This window comes from Notechis scutatus, chromosome 3 (assembly GCF_049901735.1).
Source record: "Notechis scutatus isolate UNSWTSFEM ecotype Mainland chromosome 3, rNotScu1.2, whole genome shotgun sequence".
NCBI lineage: Eukaryota > Metazoa > Chordata > Lepidosauria > Squamata > Elapidae > Notechis > Notechis scutatus.
Window position 1 is genome coordinate 210,741,554 of NC_142011.1, and position 18,132 is coordinate 210,759,685.

At 57.4% G+C, this 18,132-nt stretch overlaps 1 protein-coding gene across 1 annotated transcript in view; it reads left to right on the forward strand.

The window, feature by feature from the left end:
- PLEC (plectin) overlaps positions 1 to 18,132 on the forward strand; it is a 107,640-nt gene that overhangs the window by 57,824 nt on the left and 31,684 nt on the right. Inside the window, 11 exon segments of the mRNA XM_087960099.1 lie at positions 23 to 149; positions 972 to 1,155; positions 1,331 to 1,488; positions 1,746 to 1,924; positions 3,533 to 3,671; positions 3,783 to 4,139; positions 4,696 to 4,779; positions 4,884 to 4,988; positions 5,273 to 5,371; positions 6,417 to 9,797; positions 11,070 to 17,399. Coding sequence (XP_087816225.1) covers positions 23 to 149; positions 972 to 1,155; positions 1,331 to 1,488; positions 1,746 to 1,924; positions 3,533 to 3,671; positions 3,783 to 4,139; positions 4,696 to 4,779; positions 4,884 to 4,988; positions 5,273 to 5,371; positions 6,417 to 9,797; positions 11,070 to 17,399 — 11,143 coding nt within the window.

Below are 18,132 nucleotides of genomic sequence, written 5' to 3' on the forward strand. Positions count from 1 at the left end.
CCCTCCCCCAACGTCCCTTTAGGCTGGAAACGGGGCACCAGAAGCTGCTCAGCACTTGGCACCAGCTGCACCTCAACATGAAGAGCTTGCTTTCCTGGCAGTTCCTGCAGAGGGAGACCCAGCAGATCCAGACCTGGTCCCTCCTCATTGTGAGACCCAGATTCCCTCCTCCCCCACCCCCCGAGGCCAGCTTTCCTGGCAAGCCAGCGGGTCCCCTGGGCTGGCCCTGCCCAGGCTTGGCTGGCCCTGACTGGCTCGGCGCCCGTGGGCTGGCTGGAGTTGCCCCAGGGGGAGCCAGGAGGTGTGGGGTGCTGCTGCCCCCTCTTGGAAAGAGGCTGCTGAGAGCCTGGGGGAGCCCCAGGGCCCTTCTGGGGGACCCTTCTTACTACTGATCTCCCAAGCAGTCCAAGGAAGAGGGAAGGGCGGAAGCCGCTCCTAAAGGCCCACAACCCAGGGAGCCCCCACCAGCAAGGCCACCTGCAGAGTGGGGGGGCTTCTCAGGGAAGGGAGGGGGGGGGTTGCAGGCAAGGGGGCCTTAGAGGACCAGCTCCTTTGAATCATGCTGGGGACAGCGCAGTTAGTGCAGAGGGTCCAGCTGCCTCAGCCCCATCGGCCTTCGGGGGCTTGTGCCCTCCGGGCGCCTCCTGCCTCTTCACAGCAGCCCAGGTAGAGCTCAGGAGGTCAGGCAGGGTAGGTCAGAGGGGACAGCAGGTGCACCCTGGCCAGCCCTTGTGGCCCCCTGAGCTCCACTGCTTGGTGCCTCCTCCCCTGTCCATCAAGGAGGGTGCAGCTTTGCCCGGGCGCCTCTTGCAGAGAGGGCTGTCTTGGCGATCCCTGCGGCCGGTGGGGGTGGAGGGAGTGCAGCCCCTCCCCTTTGGGGCCACAGGCTGGTCAGCTCGGAGGTTGCCCAGGGGAGATCTTGAGAGACTGACGTTCTGTTGGACTCCCCCAACAAGACGTCTCCTTCGCAGTTCCGGACGATGCCCCCCGAGGATTACCGGCAGACGCTGCGCAGCTTGGAGACTCACTACCAGGACTTCCTGCGCGACAGCCAGGACTCCCAGAACTTCCATCCGGACGACCGGCTGCAGGTGGAGCGCGATTACACCATCTGCACCCAGAAGTACGAGATGCTGCTGCGTGCGCTGGAGAAAGGTAAGGCCTGGGGCCCCTGGCAAGCCTTGGGCCTGCACTGTGGTTTCAGGTCAGGCCTCTCCCCGGGGCCCCCTGGGTGGCCTTGGCAGCCCGTCCTTGCTCCCCTCTGGACGGAGGTGCAGCCAGCGGCGCTGCCGGTGTCCGTTAACCCCAGGCTTGGTTTGTGGGGTGACAGGGGAACAGGAGGAGTCGCTGTGCAGGAACTTCATCTCCCAGCTGAAGGACATCCGCCTGCAGCTGGAAGGCTGCGAATCCCGCACCATCCACAAAATCCGCTCTCCGCTTGACCAAGACCCCGTAAAGGAATGTGCGCAGCGCATCAGCGACCAGCAGGTATGGCTTCTCTTGCCTTGAGAGAAGCTGCCCGTCTCTTCTGGACTCTCCCCTGGGGCACAGGAGGAGACTCTTGTCCTGCCCCAGACCCAGTCCGGGGAGGGGGAAGCAGAGGCTGCCCTGCTGTGGCCACGGAGCTGCTTCCCACCTTGAAACGGGAGAGGGACGCTCTCCTTTCCTCAGGAGAAGGGGCTGCGGCCCGTCCTCGGGGCTTCCTGGCCTGGGTCCCTGACGTGCCTCCCCTCCCGTCCCCTCAGGAGATCCACCTGGAGCTGGAAAACCTCCAGAAGAACCTGGGCAAAGTGAGTGCCCAGACAGAGCAGGTCCTGGCTCAGCCAGAGCAGGCCGGTTCGGCCCCCCTGCTGCACTCCGAACTGGATATCACGCTGCAGAAGATGGGCCAGGTGTACAGCCTCTCCAGCATTTTCTTGGAGAAGTAGGTGGTTCTTAACACTGGCCTAATCCTGCCCGGCCCTGGGGACAGAGGGAGGGAGGGAGGGAGGCGGGTTTGGCCACCCGTGTTCCTATTCCAAGGCCCAGCAGCAGCGACTGGGAGAGCCTAGCAGGGGAGTCCTGGAGACCCCTGACCCACCTCCCAGAGGCGCCCTCCTGGGGTAACTCTCATCGGGGGGCCCAGCCCTCTGCCCCAGGGGACAGGTGTGCACTTTGGGTGAGCGGCTTGTTCCCTTCAGCCTTCTGTGTCTCCCGCAGCACAGGGCCTTTGCGGTAAGCACCCTCCAGGTTAGAGGCGGCTCTTCCTGAGTCTCCGCGTCCTTTCGACATCCAGCGAACTCAAGATTTTTAAGTGGCCATTTTGATGTTTCTGCTCCTCACTGTTTTTTAAAGATGAAGTGGGCTAATTCTTCTATGCCTTGGAGGCCAAACGTTGCTCAGCAAACTTTGGTTTATAGCCACCTCCAGACCCCTGGCGTAACTGCACCCCCGGTTAACAGAATAGCAGAGTTGGAAGGCACCTTGGAGGTCTTCTAGTCCAGGCAGGAGACCCCCTACCATTCTGGACAAGTGGCTGTCCAGTCTCTTCCTCAAAGCCGCCAATGTTGGAGCATCCACAACTTTTGAAGGCAACATGTTCCACTGGTTAAATTGTTCTGACTGGCAGGAAGTTTCTCCTTAATTCCGGGTTGCTTCTTGATTAGTTTCCCTCCATTGTTCTTGTCCTGCCTTCCAATGCTTTGACCCCTCTTCTTTGGGGCAGCCCCATAAATATTGGAAGACTGCTATCATGTCCTTCTCTTCCCTCGAGTAGCCAGGCCCAGATCCTGCAACCGCTCTTTATATGTTTTGGCCTCCAGTCCCCTCATCATCCTGGTTGCTCTTCTCTGCGCGCTTTCCAGAGTCTCAACAACTTTTTTATAATATGGTGACCAAAATGGGATGTGGTACTCTAGGTGTGGCTTTACTAGGGCTTTATCAAGTGGTATTAGTACTTAACATTCAGTTAAGTAATAATTAAGTACTTAAAGTAACTAACTAACATTTAAAGAAAGTAACTAACATTCGGTTAAGAGCCTCGGTGGCACAGTGGTGAGAGTGCTGTACTGCAGGCCACTTCTGCTGACTGTCGGCTGCCTGCAATTTGGCAGTTCAAATCCCGCCAGGCTCCAGGTTGACTCAGCCTTCCATCCTTCTGAGGTGGGTAAAATGAGGACCCCGATTGTTGGGGGCAAGAGGCTGGCTCTGTAGAACCGCTTAGAGAGGGCTGGAAAGCACGGTGAAGCAGCATATAAGTCTTAAGCGCTATTGCTATTGCTAACATGATCTTGATTGTATTCCTCTGTTAATGCAACCTAGGATTGCATTGGCTCTTTGGGCTGCTGGCTCACATTTAGGTGATTGCCCACTTGGACTCCAAGATCCCTCTGGCAGTTAGTGCTGTTGAGCCAGGTTTCATCTAACCTGCACCTGTGCATTCTGTTTTCCTCGCCCAAGTATAAAACCTTCTTTTTCTCTACACTGAACGCTGTTGTGTTGAATGGGTGCCTTGTCCAGCTGCCGTGTCTGAGTCGATCCACCTCTCCTGCAGGTTGAAGACCATCAACCTGGTCATCCGTAGCACCCAAGGGGCCGAGGGGCTGGTCCAGGGCTACGAGGAGCAGCTCAAAGATGTCCAAACTGTGCCGTCTGACCTCAAGGCTGTTGAGGCCACCAAGGCAGAGCTCAAGGTGACCGGCCGGACCCACACCTGCCAGGGGGAGAGACCTTTGGGCCGCCTGTGGCTCGCAAGGGCTCGTGCCACCCTGACCCCCCACTCTCCCAACATTTCTGTCCTGCAGAGGCTGCGTGGGCAGGTCGAGGGGCACCAGCCGGTCTTCAGTGCCCTGGAAGCGGACCTGGCCACGGCCAGCGAGGTGAATGAGCGGATGGTGAGAGGCCACAGCGAGAGGGATCTGGACTTGGACCGCTACCGGGATCGTGTGCAGCAGCTCCTCGACCGCTGGCAGGCTATCCTGGCCCAGATTGACCTGCGGCAGCGGGAACTGGACCAGCTGGGACGCCAGCTGCGCTACTACCGCAATAGCTACAGCTGGCTGATGGAATGGATCCAGGATGCCCGCCAGCGCCAGGAGGGCCTCCAGGCCGTGCCCATCACCAGCAGCCAGCAGGTGCGGGAGCAGCTGCTGCAAGAGAAGGTGAGCTCGGCCGAGAGGAGGCAGGGCCTGGCTGGGGGGACGTCGGAGGCCCCCTTGAGGCCCAGCTGTGGGAGGGCTGGCAAGGCTGAGAGGAGACCTGGGGAGGGGGGAGGGGGAGGGGTCCCATCGCATCAGGCCTGGGCCTGGCTAGCATTTGCCAAGGGAGGGGTAACCTGAGTGCAGCCTACCAAGAGGTTTCAATTATTGTGTGTAGCTGAAGGATTTATGCCGTTTAACAAACAAATGGCCTGAATTTTGCAGCCGTACCTACCTGAGAAGGGGGAGCGATGGGGCTTTCCAACAGTCGGGTTCCTTGGATCAGAGAGCCGCTCCTCCTTCTGGCCGAGAGTGTGAAGGCCCCCCACCCCCACCCCCGCCTTGTCTCTGGCCCTAGAGCTTCCCTGCGACCCTACTAGCTGCTTGGGGGGGGGCAGCTGTTGCCTGTTCCTCCGGGACCCCCCTGTGCAGAACTTCCCTCCGAGGAGGCCCTCCTTGTGCCCCCCCCCTGTGCTGTGGGCCTTGGGGGCGCTTACTCCTTCTGCCTCTCCTTCCCCAGAAACTCCTGGAAGAGTGTGAGCAGAACCGGGAGAAGGTGGAGGAGAGCCACCGCTTGGCCAAACAGTACATCGATGCCATCAAGGTGTGTGGCAGGGAGGCGGGCCTGCTGGAGGGGCCGGCTCTGCAGGCTCCCCCGCCTGGGCTCGGGGGGTTCCAGCAGCAGCCCAACCCCTCTTTCCTTTGAAGGACTATGAGCTTCAGCTGGTCACCTACAAAGCCCAGGTGGAGCCCGTCTCGTCTCCTGCCAAGAAGCCCAAAGTCCAGTCTGCCTCGGACAGCATCATCCAGGAGGTGAGAGGGGGCCCTGGGGAGGGCACTGGGAGCAGGGACAGAGGTTCTAGAAGGAAAGCATTTTCCCGCCATCGTAGCCTGATGGGGAGCTCCTGGTCACAGCTGGGGGCCTTGCTCTGGGGCGGCAGCAGCTTCCCTTGAGATGGGGGTGCTGCAGAGAAGGGGAGCAGCCGAGCTGCTGCGGTGGTGCCAGCTGCCCCTGCCTGCCAGCTTTGCCCGAGGATGCTTGGGAGGAAGAGGCCATTAAGGCTGCTCTGACCACCACCACCCCTTTGGCCTTGCAGTATGTTGACCTGAGGACTCGATATAGCGAGCTGACCACACTGACCAGCCAGTATATCAGGTTCATTACAGAGACTCTTCGGCGGCTGGAGGAAGAGGAGGTAAGGGATCTGGGGTGGGCCCAGCATGGCTTGGCTGCCTCTGGATGGACTGGGTGGGGGGCTGCTCCCTCTTGCAGGCTGTTCCGCTTCCCTGACCCTCCCCTGGCAGTCTGTGGCCCCACACGGGAGCCTGGCTGCATGGGCATCACCGCCCTGCAGGAAGATTGCCTGCTGTGCTTGCTCTCCCTCCTGCTCTGTCTGGGGCTGCTTCTGCCCCCCCCCCCCCGCCCCCGGCCCCCTTTTCCTTGGATTTGCTGTGCTCCCCTTTCTAACTCTTGGTTTCTGCCCTTTGGAAGCCAAAAGCTATTTTGCCTGGCTTGCTGGGGGCAGGTTGGTGTTGGTGGGGCTCTAAGGAAGGGTTAACCTCCAGAGGAGGCAGCAACAGCCGCAGCCGCACCTTTGGCACCAGGTACTCCTTCCATCTGCATGTTCTCCCATCTTTGCGCACTCCTCCCCACCGGTGGCCCTGCACTGATCATGCGGCTTGGGGGGGGGGGGAGTGGAGGGCTCACTGGGTGAGAGGGAAGGATGAGGAGGCGCTGGGGGGGGGGGAGGTCTTCTGCTGGGTCACCTCAATCTGCCCGCCTGTAAGGTCTCCAGCCCGCTTGGTGTGCTGCCTGGCCTGGATACGTGTGAATGGTCATCTGCCTCCCCTACAGACTCCTTGGAGGGAGGGGGTTGGTCTTGTGTGCTGAGGACGGGGGACCGGGGTGTTGTGACGGTTGCTCTTGTTGTGAGGTGACTGCGCTCACGTGTCCCTGGGCTGGATCACCCCCAACCCCTGAGCTTTCGGACTCCCGGTCTGCTGGACGTTCTGCTGCGTGGTGGCAGCGCATTGCGCATGGTGGAGGTGTGCTCTTGTGGCTCATTGGTCTTGGGTTTGCTTGTCTCTGGTGCCCATCCGTCCGTTGGTGCTTCTCAGTATGTGGGTCTGCCTGCTTCCTTGCCTGCTGCCCCTTGCCCCCTTCCCAAAGACCAGCCCTCCCATCTGCTCTTGTGATCTTTCTCTCTCTCCCCCTCCCCTCCTCTCTGCCCCTCCCCATAGAAAGCAGCGGAGCAGCTGAAGGAGGCAGAGAGGAAGCGCTTGGCGGAGGTGGAGGCCCAGCTGCAGAAGCAGAGGCAGCTGGCCGAGGCCCACGCCAAGGCCAAGGCTCAGGCTGAGGAGGAGGCCAAGGAGTTGCAGCAGCGCATGCAGGAGGAGGTCAGCCGGCGGCAGCTAGCAGCTGTGGACGCCGAGCAGCAGAAGCAGAACATCCAGGAGGAGCTGCTGCAGATGAAGCTCAGCTCCGACAGGCAGATCTTGACCAAGCAGAAGCTGATCGAGGAGGTGGAGATCAGCCACAGGAAGGTGGAAGAAGAGATCCATATCATTCGCTTGCAGCTGGAAGCCACGCAGAAACAGAAGGCCGGGGCGGAAGGGGAGCTGCAGGCTCTCAGGGCCCGGGCGGAGGAAGCTGAGCTCCAGAAGAAAGCCGCCCAGGAGGAGGCTGAGCGCCTGCGCAGGCAGGTCAAGGACGAGGCCCAAAAGAAGCGAGAGGCAGAGGAGCAGCTACAGGAGAAGGTGCAGGCGGAGCAGCGAGCAGCGCAGGAGAAGCAGAAGGCCATGAAAGACCTGCAGCAGCTCCGTGCACAGGCCGAGGAGGCTGAGCGCCGGATGAAGCAGGCGGAGCTGGAGAAAGAACGGCAGATCCAGGTTGCGCGGGAGGTAGCCCAGAAGAGTGCTGAGGCAGACATGCATAGCCGGCGCCTCTCCTTTGCCGAGAAGACAGCCCAGATGGAGCTGACCCTGAAGCAGGAGCATGTCACCCTCACCTACCTGCAGGAGGAGGCCGAGCGCCTGAGGACACAGCAGTTGGAAGCTGAGCGGGCCAAGGAGGAGGCCGAGAAGGAGCTGGAAAAATGGCAGCAGAAGGCCAATGAGGCACTCCGGCTGCGGCTGCAAGCAGAGGAGGTGGCACACAAGAAGTCCCTGGCCCAGGAGGAGGCAGAGAAGCAGAAGGAGGATGCCGAGCGTGAAGCCCGGAAACGGACCAAGGCAGAGGAGTCGGCCCTGCGCCAGAAGGAGCTGGCTGAGGAGGAGCTGGAGAAGCAGCGCAGGCTGGCCGAAGGCACAGCCCAGCAGAAGTTCCTAGCTGAGCAGGAACTGATCCGCCTGAAGTCAGAGATGGAGAACGGGGAGCAGCAGCGGCTGCTGCTGGAAGAAGAGCTCTTCCGCCTCAAGAGTGAGGTCAGTGAGGCCGTCCAGAAGCGTAAGGAGCTGGAGGAGGAGCTGGCCAAACTGCGGGCTGAAATGGAGCTTCTGCTGAAAAGCAAGGCCAGGACCGAGGCGGAGTCACTCTCCGCTAGCGAGAAGACCAAGCAGATCTTGGAGGATGAAGCCTCTAAGCTGCGGGAGCTGGCAGAGGAGGCGGGCCGCCTGCGCATCCTCTCTGAGGAAGCCAAGAGGCAACGGCAGCTGGCCGAGGAGGAGGCTGTTCGGCAGAGAGCAGAGGCTGAGCGGATCCTCAAAGAGAAACTGGCGGCCATCAATGAGGCGTCACGCCTCAAGGCAGAAGCGGAAATTTCCCTGAAGGAGAAGGAGGCTGAGAACGAGCGCCTGAGGCGGCTAGCAGAGGACGAGGCTTACCAGCGGAGGGTCCTGGAAGAACAGGCAGCCCAGCACAAGCACAACATAGAGGAGAAGATTGCGCAGCTGAAGAAGTCCTCCGAGAGTGAGCTAGAGAGGCAGAAGACCGTCGTCAACGAAACCCTAAGGCAGCGGCGCATCATTGAGGAGGAAATTCGCATCCTCAAGATCAACTTTGAGAAAGCCTCCGTGGGCAAGACAGACCTGGAACTGGAGCTCAGCAAGATCAGACAGAGTGCAGAGGAGATTCAGCGGAGCAAAGAGCTAGCGGAACAAGAGGGTGAGAAGCTGCGCCAGGTGGCCCTGGAAGAGGAGAACCGCCGCAAAGAGGCTGAAGCGAAACTCCAGAAGACCCTGGCTGCTGAGCAGGAAGCTGCCAGACAGCGCAAAGCCGCTCTAGAAGAGGTAGAGCGCCTGAAGGCCAAGGTGGAGGAAGCCAAGAAGCAGAAGGAGTTGGCGGAAAGCCAGTCGAAGAAACAGATCCTGCTGGCCCAGGAGGCGGCCCAGAAGAAGATCGCTGCTGAAGAGGCTGCTCACCTGGCCGCCGTGCACCAGAAGGAGAAGGAGTTGCTGCAGACCAGACAGCAGGAGCAGTCCATCCTGGACAGGCTGAAGGAGGAGGCCGAGAAAGCCAAGAGAGCAGCCGAGGAAGCAGAATTTGCCCGCCTCAAGGCAGAGCAAGAGGCCACCTTGTCCCGGCAGCTGGTGGATGAGGCTGAGCGCATGAAGCAACGAGCTGAGGAGGAGGCCCAAGTCAAAGCCAGGGCCCAGGAGGATGCGGAGAAGCTCCGCAAGGAGGCAGAGCTGGAGGCAGCCAGGCGAGCCCAGGCGGAACAGGCAGCCCTCAAGCAGAAGCAGGCGGCCGACATGGAGATGGAGAAGCACAAAAAGTTTGCAGAGAAGACATTGCGGCAAAAGGCCCAGGTGGAGCAGGAGCTGACCAAGGTCAAGCTGCAACTGGAGGAGACAGACCATCAGAAGAGCCTTTTGGAGGAGGAGCAGCAGCGGCTGAAGGAGGAGGTGACCGAAGCCATGAAGCAGAAGGTCCAAGCGGAGGAGGAGCTGTTCAAGGTGAAGGTTCAAATGGAGGAGCTGATCAAGTTGAAAATCCGCATCGAGGAGGAGAACAAGTTGCTCATCATGAAGGACAAGGACAACATGCAGAAGATCCTCACTGAGGAAGCCGAGAAGATGAAGCAGGTGGCAGAGGAAGCTGCCCGGTTGAGCGTGGAAGCCCAGGAGGCCGCCCGCATGCGCAAGCTGGCAGAGGAGGATCTGGCCCAGCAGCGGGCGCTGGCAGAAAAGATCCTGAGAGAAAAGATGCAGGCCATCCAGGAAGCCACCCAGCTGAAGGCCGAGGCCGAGGTGCTGCAGAAGCAGAAGGACCTGGCTCAGGAGCACGCCCGGAAACTGCAGGAGGACAAGGAGCAGATCCGGCTGCAGCTGGAGGAGGAGACGGAGGGCTTCCAGAAGACACTGGAGGCCGAACGCAAGCGGCAGTTGCAGATCACTGCTGAGGCCGAGCGGCTAAAGCTGCAAGTCACGGAGCTGAGCCTGTCCCAGGCGAAGGCGGAGGAAGAGGCCAGGCGGTTCAGGAAGCAGGCTGAGGAGATCAGCGGGAAGCTGCACCAGATGGAGCTGTCCACTCAAGAGAAGGTGACCCTGGTGCAGACCCTGGAGATCCAGAGGCAGCAAAGCGACCAAGACGCCAACAGGCTGAGAAAGGCTATAGCTGAGATGGAGATGGAGAAAGAGAAGCTGAAGCGGGAAGCCCAGCTGCTGCAGCAGAAGGCAGAAGAGGTACCTGCTCTGGTTGTGGCTCCCCACATATTCCCCCACCCCCAGGTTGAGCAATGCCCATCAGCCCCAGCCAGTCGATTAGTCCACAGCCTCCTGGCAGAGGAGGCTTCAGGCAGGAGGGAGGGGTGCCACTCCACGGGATGGATAACAGTGCAGATGCAGTGGACCACCCCACCCCCACCCCACCCCTGTTGCCACAAGCACCTGCCCTACTGCAGGATCCAGGCTGTGTGTTTGTGTGAGCATCAACCGGTCTCACTCAATAGCCTTGGGGAGGAGAGGAGGAGGAGATGTTGTTGCTTCCCTGGTAGAGACGTTCCCTGCTGCTCGCAGGTCAGTACTAATGACCGAGTGTCCTCTGCTTGTTAGATGACTGTCTTGGTAAGTTGTACTTTAGGAAGTGGCTGGTTGTGTACTCTCACAGCTGAGATGGCACATCATTTCTGAAGGGAATCCTCTTTGCATCAAGAAAGCAAAGGAGGACGTTAGGTGAATTGATTTTGTGTACTGTTGAACTAGAGCGTGCAAACCACAGAGGCTAATCTGGAGTCTCCCTGTTTCAACAACTGCTTGTTACTGTTTCGGTCAGAGTCTGCTTGAATTTTGGCAGAAGTGGGAATGGCAAGTGAGAAGAGGGAGGGCGGGAAGGCAGCTGAGGGGGTGGAGTGTTGCCTCATCAACTGGTGATGCCCTCCTGGGATTGGTCTGGCGAGGCTCCCATGGCACCTGTTGGGAGGGTTCCTCGGGGAGGGGCTTCCAAAGATCTCTGCCGCAAGCGGTGCCTCCCCCCGGGCAGAAAGGACAAAGCTCTCTTTCAAGTGTGGAAGGTGACCCCACACAGGTGGCAGCAGCCGGCCCATTAAGGGTGGTTGTGCAAAGGCATAAGAGGGATTTCTTGCTCTGAGACTCCAAACAGAAGGAGTTCTATGAACTGGCCATGGACTTGGGAACAGGTCACCGAACCCACTCCTCATTTCACCAGTTTTCTCCTTTGGGAAAGCTCCTTTCGGACTCAGTCCATAGAGAGTCCCTCTGATGCCCAAAGAACAGGGCAGTGTTTCATAAATGATATGAAAACGGCCCCATCTCCCTTCTTCTGCTTCCGTGACATTGGTACAACAGGTACTTCTTCCCTGGAGATTTATTTCCTTCTGTAGTGGCCTGACAGGTTGCCAGTGATGCCACTGACACCTGCCTTTTACATGACTCTCCCCCCCTTTCTCCTCCTTTGCTATCTGGCTGATTTGGCACTTTGTTTTCTTCCCAATGCAGATGCAGACTGCACAGAAGGAGCAGCTCCGCCAGGAGACGCAGTTGCTTCAGCAGACCTTCCTGTCAGAGAAGGACGTCCTCCTGCAAAAGGAGAGATTTGTGGAGGAGGAAAAGGCCAAGCTGGAGAACCTCTTCCAGGAGGAGGTCAAGAAAGCTCAAAGCCTGAAGGCTGAGCAGGAACATCAGCAGAAGCAGATGGAGCAGGAGAAGGAGCAGCTGGAAGCCACCCTCAGGGATGCCCGGGAGAAGCAGGCTGAAGCGGAGAAGAGTGTCCGTCGCAAGCAGGAGGAGCTCCAGCAGTTGGAGAAGCAGCGTCAGCAGCAGGAGAAGCTTCTAGCTGAGGAAAACCAAAAGCTCCGGGAGAAACTGAGGCAGCTGCAGGAGGAGCAACAGGCTGCTCTTGCTCAGACCCGAGAAATCATGATCCAGACTGATGACTTTCCTCAGGAGGTGGCCGTGTCCACAGTAACGGCTCTGCCTAACGGCCAAGACATGCTTGACGGTGTCTCTCAAAATGGTGAACCCGAGTTGGCATTCGATGGCATCCGACAGAAGGTTCCTGCCAAGAAACTGGCAGAGGCTGGCATCCTGAGCCCAGAAACCTGGGAGAACCTGGTGCACGGGAGAGTGTCTGTGCAGGAGCTGTCCCAGATGCAGGAGATCAGGAAGTACCTGCAAGGCAGCAGCAGTAGCATCGCGGGGCTCCTGATCAAGCCCACCAATGAGAAGATGAGCATCTACCAGGCCATGAAGCAGCAGATCCTCAGCCCGGGCACTGCCCTCATCCTGCTGGAAGCACAGGCCGCTTCCGGCTTCATGATAGACCCCCTGAGGAACAAGAGGATCTCTGTCAGTGAGGCAGTAAAGGAAGGCGTGGTTGGACCTGAGCTGCACAATAAGTTGCTATCTGCTGAGAGGGCGGTGACTGGATACAAGGATCCCTACACAGGTGAAAAGATCTCCCTCTTCCAGGCAATGACTAAAGACCTCATCGTTAAGGACCATGGGATTCGGCTCCTGGAGGCCCAGATTGCCACCGGCGGCATCATCGACCCTGTCAACAGCCACCGCCTACCTGTGGACATCGCATTCAAGCGAGGCTATTTTGATCAGGAGATGCAACAGGTCCTCTCGGACCCCACAGATGACACCAAGGGCTTCTTTGACCCCAATACCCAGGAGAACCTGACTTACCTGCAGCTGATGGAAAGGTGCGTGACTGATCCCGAGACCGGGCTAATCTTCCTGCCACTGACAGACAAAGCAGCCAGAGGACAGGAGCTGGTCTGTACCGATCAGGAGGCCAAGGACGTGTTCAGGAAAGCCACCGTCTCTCCTCCCTTTGGCAGATTCCAGGGAAAGACCGTCACCATCTGGGAGATCATCAACTCCGAGTATTTCACTGAGGAGCAGAAGCGGGAGCTCCTGTGCCAGTACAAGACTGGAAAGATCACTGTGGAGAAGATAATTAAGATCATAATTACAGTTGTCGAAGAGAGTGAGAAGAAAAGCCAACTCTGCTTTGAAGGACTCCGGGCAGCAGTACCGGCAGCTGAGTTGCTGGAGAGCAAAATCCTCAACAAAGAACTCTACGATCAGCTGCACCAAGGGAAGAAGACCGTGAAGGAGGTAGCCAATATGGATGCCATAAAAAGGTACCTGGAAGGTACTGGCACCATTGCGGGCATCTTGGTAGAGTCAACGGGTCAAAAGTTACTTCTTGCAGATGCAATGAAAAGAAACCTGCTGAAACCCGAGGCGGCCCTGATCCTTCTGGAAGCCCAGGCTGGAACCGGGCATGTCATTGACCCCGTGAGGAATGAGAAGCTTCCTGTGGATGAAGCAGTCCGAGCAGGAATAGTGGGCCCTGAGCTTCACGAGAAGCTGCTCTCTGCAGAGAGGGCTGTAATCGGCTATAAGGATCCCTACATGGGGCAGGTAGTCTCCGTTTTCCAAGCGCTGAAGAAAGATCTCATTCCTAAGGACACGGGGCTCCGGATCCTAGATGCTCAGCTTGCCACTGGAGGCATCATTGATCCTGTGCACAGCCATCGCCTCCCTCTTGAAGTTGCCTGCCAACAGGGCTATTTCAGCAAAGAAATGAACAAGGCCTTGTCTGATCCGGCTGACGAGGTCAAGCTGTACTATGACCCCAATGCCCAAGAAAACCTCACTTACGCTCAGCTGCTGGACAGGTGCCAAGTGGATAAGCAGACAGGCCTCCATCTGCTCTGCCTTTCAGATGAGGCCATACGGCGTCATCAGGAGGAGCTCTACTCAGACAGTGCCCTCAAAGAATCCTTTGATAAGGCCACCGTTGAAGTGCCCGCTGGCAGCCAAAAGGGCAAGACAGTGACGGTCTGGGAGCTGATCCACTCAGAATATCTGACTGAAGAGCAGAGAAGAGAGCTGATACGGCAGTTCAAGACTGGCAAAGTCACAATTGAGAAGGTCATTAAGATAATTATCACAATAGTTGAAGAGAGCGAGGCCAAAAAACAAGAAAAATTGACCTTCAGTGGCCTGCGAGCACCAGTGCCTGCTAGTGAACTGCTTGAGTCCAAGGTCATCAGCAAGCAGCAGTACGAACAGCTCAAGTCAGGAAAGAAGGCAGTGAAGGACATCACCGAAGTGGATGCGGTGAAGAGATACCTGAAAGGGAGTGGCTGCATTGCCGGGATCTATATCGAAAAAAGCAAGGAGAAGCTGAACATTTACCAGGCGCTGAGGAAGAATCTGCTCCTGCCCAGCACAGCAATTGTCCTCCTGGAGGCCCAGGCAGCCACCGGGTTTATGGTGGACTCAGTAAGGAACCAGAGGTTGCACGTCAATGAAGCGGTGAAAGCTGGCCTTGTGGGACCAGAGCTACATGAAAAGTTGCTCTCTGCTGAGAAGGCCGTCACTGGCTACAGAGACCCCTATTCTGGGAATACCATCTCCCTCTTTGAGGCTATGAAAAAGGGGCTGATTGTCCGGGAGCATGCTGTCCGCCTGCTGGAGGCCCAGATTGCCACAGGGGGCATTATAGATCCCGTGCACAGCCACCGTGTCCCTGTGGAGGTGGCCTACAAGCGAGGCTACTTCGATGAAGAGATCAACCAGACTCTCTCCAATCCATCAGATGATACCCGGGGCTTCATTGACCCCAACACCCAGGAGAATCTTACCTACTTGCAGCTGAAAGAGAGATGCTTTGAGGATCCCGAGACGGGCCTTTGTCTCCTACCTTTGAAGCAGCCTGAACGGCCAGCAGTGGTGGAGAGAACTCAAGTGTACACTGAGGCAGAAACCAAGAAGATGTTTGAAGAAACCCAAATTGACATTCCAACAGGAGAGCTTGCTGGCTCCTCCATGTCCCTCTGGGAAATTATGAACTCTAATCTGCTCCCTGAAGAGCAACGTAAAAAATTGATGGAAGAGTTCCGTTTAGGTAACCTGACGAAGGAACGCATGATCATCATCATCATTGAGATTATAGAAAAAACCGAGATTGTCCACCAGCAAGACGTCACCTCCTATGACTACATTAGACGCCGCATCACTGCCGAAGACCTCTACGAGGCCAGGATAATCTCTCTGGAGGTATTTAATGCGTTGAAGCAGGGCTCCAAGACCATCCGGGAGATTCTAGAGATAGAGACCACCTGGAAATACCTCTATGGGACCGGCTGTATTGCTGGCATCCACATTCCCTCCAGCAAGCAGAAGCTCAGCATCTACCAGGCCCTCAAAAAGGGACTGATTAGCCCTGAAGTTGCTCGGTCCTTGCTGGAAGCCCAGGCTGCCACCGGCTTCATTATTGATCCTATGAAGAACGACAGACTTACGGTAGATGAGGCAGTGAGAAAAGGGGTGGTGGGCCCAGAAATGCACGATCGACTTCTATCTGCCGAAAGAGCTGTGACAGGCTATCGAGATCCTTACAGCGAGCAGAAAATCTCTCTCTTCCAAGCCATGAAGAAGGACCTCATCCCATCTGAAGAAGCCCTCAGATTGCTAGATGCCCAGTTGGCCACAGGAGGGATTATAGACCCATACCTGGGCTTTCACTTGCCCTTAGAGATTGCCTACCAACGTGGCTACTTCAACCGGGAGACCTTTGACAGACTTTCTGAGCCCAGTGAGATCCGCAGCTACATAGACCCCTCCACAGATGAAAAGCTCAGCTACGCTCAGATCCTCAAACGGTGTAAGAAGGATGAGAACACAGGCTGCCTCCTGCTATCCCTCTGTGACACTCGGAAGCTGACTTTCAGGGGGCTGAGGAAGCAAATCACAGTGGAGGAGTTGGTACGATCCAAAGTCATGGACGAAGCCACTGCCCAGCGACTCCAGGAAGGCCTAACCTCAGTGGAGGAAGTCTCTAAAAAGTTGCAGCAGTTCTTAGAGGGCACCAGCTGTATTGCTGGAGTCTACATGGACTCAACTAAGGAAAGGCTGTCTGTATATCAAGCCATGAAGAAAGGCATTCTCCGGCCAGGGACAGCTTTTGAGCTTCTGGAGGCCCAGGCGGCCACCGGCTATGTCATTGACCCCATCAAGGGTCTCAAGCTGACCGTGGAGGAGGCAGTGCGCATGGGCATTGTAGGCCCCGAGTTCAAAGACAAGTTGCTCTCAGCCGAGCGGGCAGTGATAGGTTACAAGGACCCTTACTCGGGCAAGATAATATCCCTTTTCCAAGCCATGAAGAAAGGGCTGATCCTGAAAGATCATGGGATCCGTTTGCTAGAAGCTCAAATTGCTACAGGAGGCATTATTGATCCCGAGGAGAGCCACCGCTTGCCGGTTGAAGTGGCGTACAAGAGAGGCCTTTTTGATGAGGAAATGAATGAAATCCTGCTGGACCCAAGTGATGACACCAAGGGCTTCTTTGATCCGAACACCGAGGAAAACCTGACTTACCTGCAGCTGATGGAAAGGTGCATCACGGACCCCGAGACTGGGCTGTGCCTGCTGCCGCTGAAAGAGAAGAAGCGGGAGAGGAAGACCTCCTCCAAGTCCTCTGTCCGCAAGCGCCGGGTGGTGATCGTGGACCCCGAGACCGGGAAGGAAATGTCTGTGTATGAAGCCTACCGCAAAGGCCTCATTGACCACCAGACATACCTGGAGCTCTCGGAACAAGAATGTGAATGGGAGGAAATCACCATCTCCTCCTCTGATGGGGTGGTCAAGTCCATGATCATTGACCGGAGATCAGGACGGCAGTACGACATAGATGATGCCCTGGCCAAAGGCCTGATCGATCAGTCCGCCCTGGACCAATATCGCTCAGGGACCTTGTCCATTACGGAGTTTGCAGACATGTTGTCTGGCAATGTAAGTGGATTCCGATCCAGGTCTTCCTCTGTGGGCTCCTCCTCTTCCTATTCCGTAAGTCCTGCTCATGCCAGACCCCAGCTGACCTCTTGGAGCGATCCCGACGAAGAGACTGGCCCAATTGCTGGCATCTTGGACACAGATACTCTGGAAAAAGTATCCATTACGGAAGCCATGCGCCGCAACCTGGTGGATAACATTACAGGCCAGCGGCTGCTGGAGGCCCAGGCCTGCACAGGTGGGATCATTGACCCGGGTTCAGGGGAGAGGTTCCCTGTTGCCGATGCTGTTAATAAGAGCCTGGTGGACAAGATCATGGTAGACAGAATCAACCTTGCTCAAAAGGCTTTCTACGGCTTTGAGGATCCAAGGACCAAGACCAAGATGTCTGCTGCCCAAGCCTTAAAGAAGGGCTGGCTGTACTATGAGGCTGGCCAGCGGTTCCTGGAAGTCCAGTACCTGACCGGTGGGCTGATTGAGCCGGAGGTGCCTGGACGGGTCTCGCTTGATGAGGCCTTGCAGAAGAACACCATCGATGCACGCACCGCCCAGAAACTTCGGGATGTCAACACTTACTCCAAGTACTTGACCTGTCCCAAAACCAAGCTGAAGATCTCCTACAAGGATGCCATGGACAGGAGCATGACTGAAGAAGGGACAGGCCTCCATCTTCTGGAAGCCTCCTCACAATCCAGCAAAGGCTATTACAGCCCTTACAACGTCAGCGGCTCTGGTTCCACCTCCGGCTCCCGGTCAGGTTCACGAACAGGGTCCAGATCAGGCTCCAGGCGAGGAAGTTTTGATGCCACCGGCTCCGGCTTCTCCGTCTCCTTCTCTTCCTCCTCCTACAGTTCCTCAAGTTATGGCCGCAGATACGCACCAGGCCCCAGCAGCAGCAGCAGCAGCGGTGCAGATGCAGCTGACCTCCGTGGCACCCTGGCCTATCCAGAGGGGAGCTGTGGGTCGAAAGGAAATTGTCCCCCTCTTGAACTGCCCGGGAAACAGCTGCCTGTGGCCTAAAGGGCCGTCCCTGCACCCTCTCCCTCCTCCCCTCCCCCCCCCCCTTCCCAAGCTGAGATAACATGGCCTTCCTTTCGCTCTGCATGTGATCGAGCTACCAGCTAATTCTACCAATATTTTTATTACTACTACTACTGTTGCTCTTTTTTAAAACACGGAGTTTCCTTCCAAAGCAGTGCCTAAACTTTAACCAAAAAGACTACACTAATATATTAATATATATGATGGTTCTGACAGTATTTGTATATTGAGAGAGAGAGAGAGAGAGAATGCGGGCGCATCAAGTGCTCCCCACGCCGCTTCAGGCCCCCTGAAACCTGCCCCTTTCCTCCCCACCCTGCCCTCACCCATGCCAGCCCACTGCCACCGCTTGGCCCCAAGCCTTCCAGCCCTCCTCCTCTTCTTCACTCGTCCTTGCTGTGGTGCCTCCAGATCACCTGCCTATGCAAAGGCAGTCTGTGCCTCCACGAGGGCCGGCTGGTGGGAGCATCTCCTGCACATCTGCCCTCCCGGCTCCCTCCACCAGGGCCTCGGCTGCTCTCTTCGCTGGCCTTCCACCGTGGGACGGGCACAAGACTCTCCTGGGCGCTGCTCCACTGACCTCCTGGCTGGCTGCCCTCCACACCTGGGCGACTCTGCGCTTGGACCGTAAGTGCAGGGATTCTGCTGTGCTGCTGCTGCCCCTCGGAGGAGCCCACCTACCCACCGCTGCCGCTCCTCCTCTGGC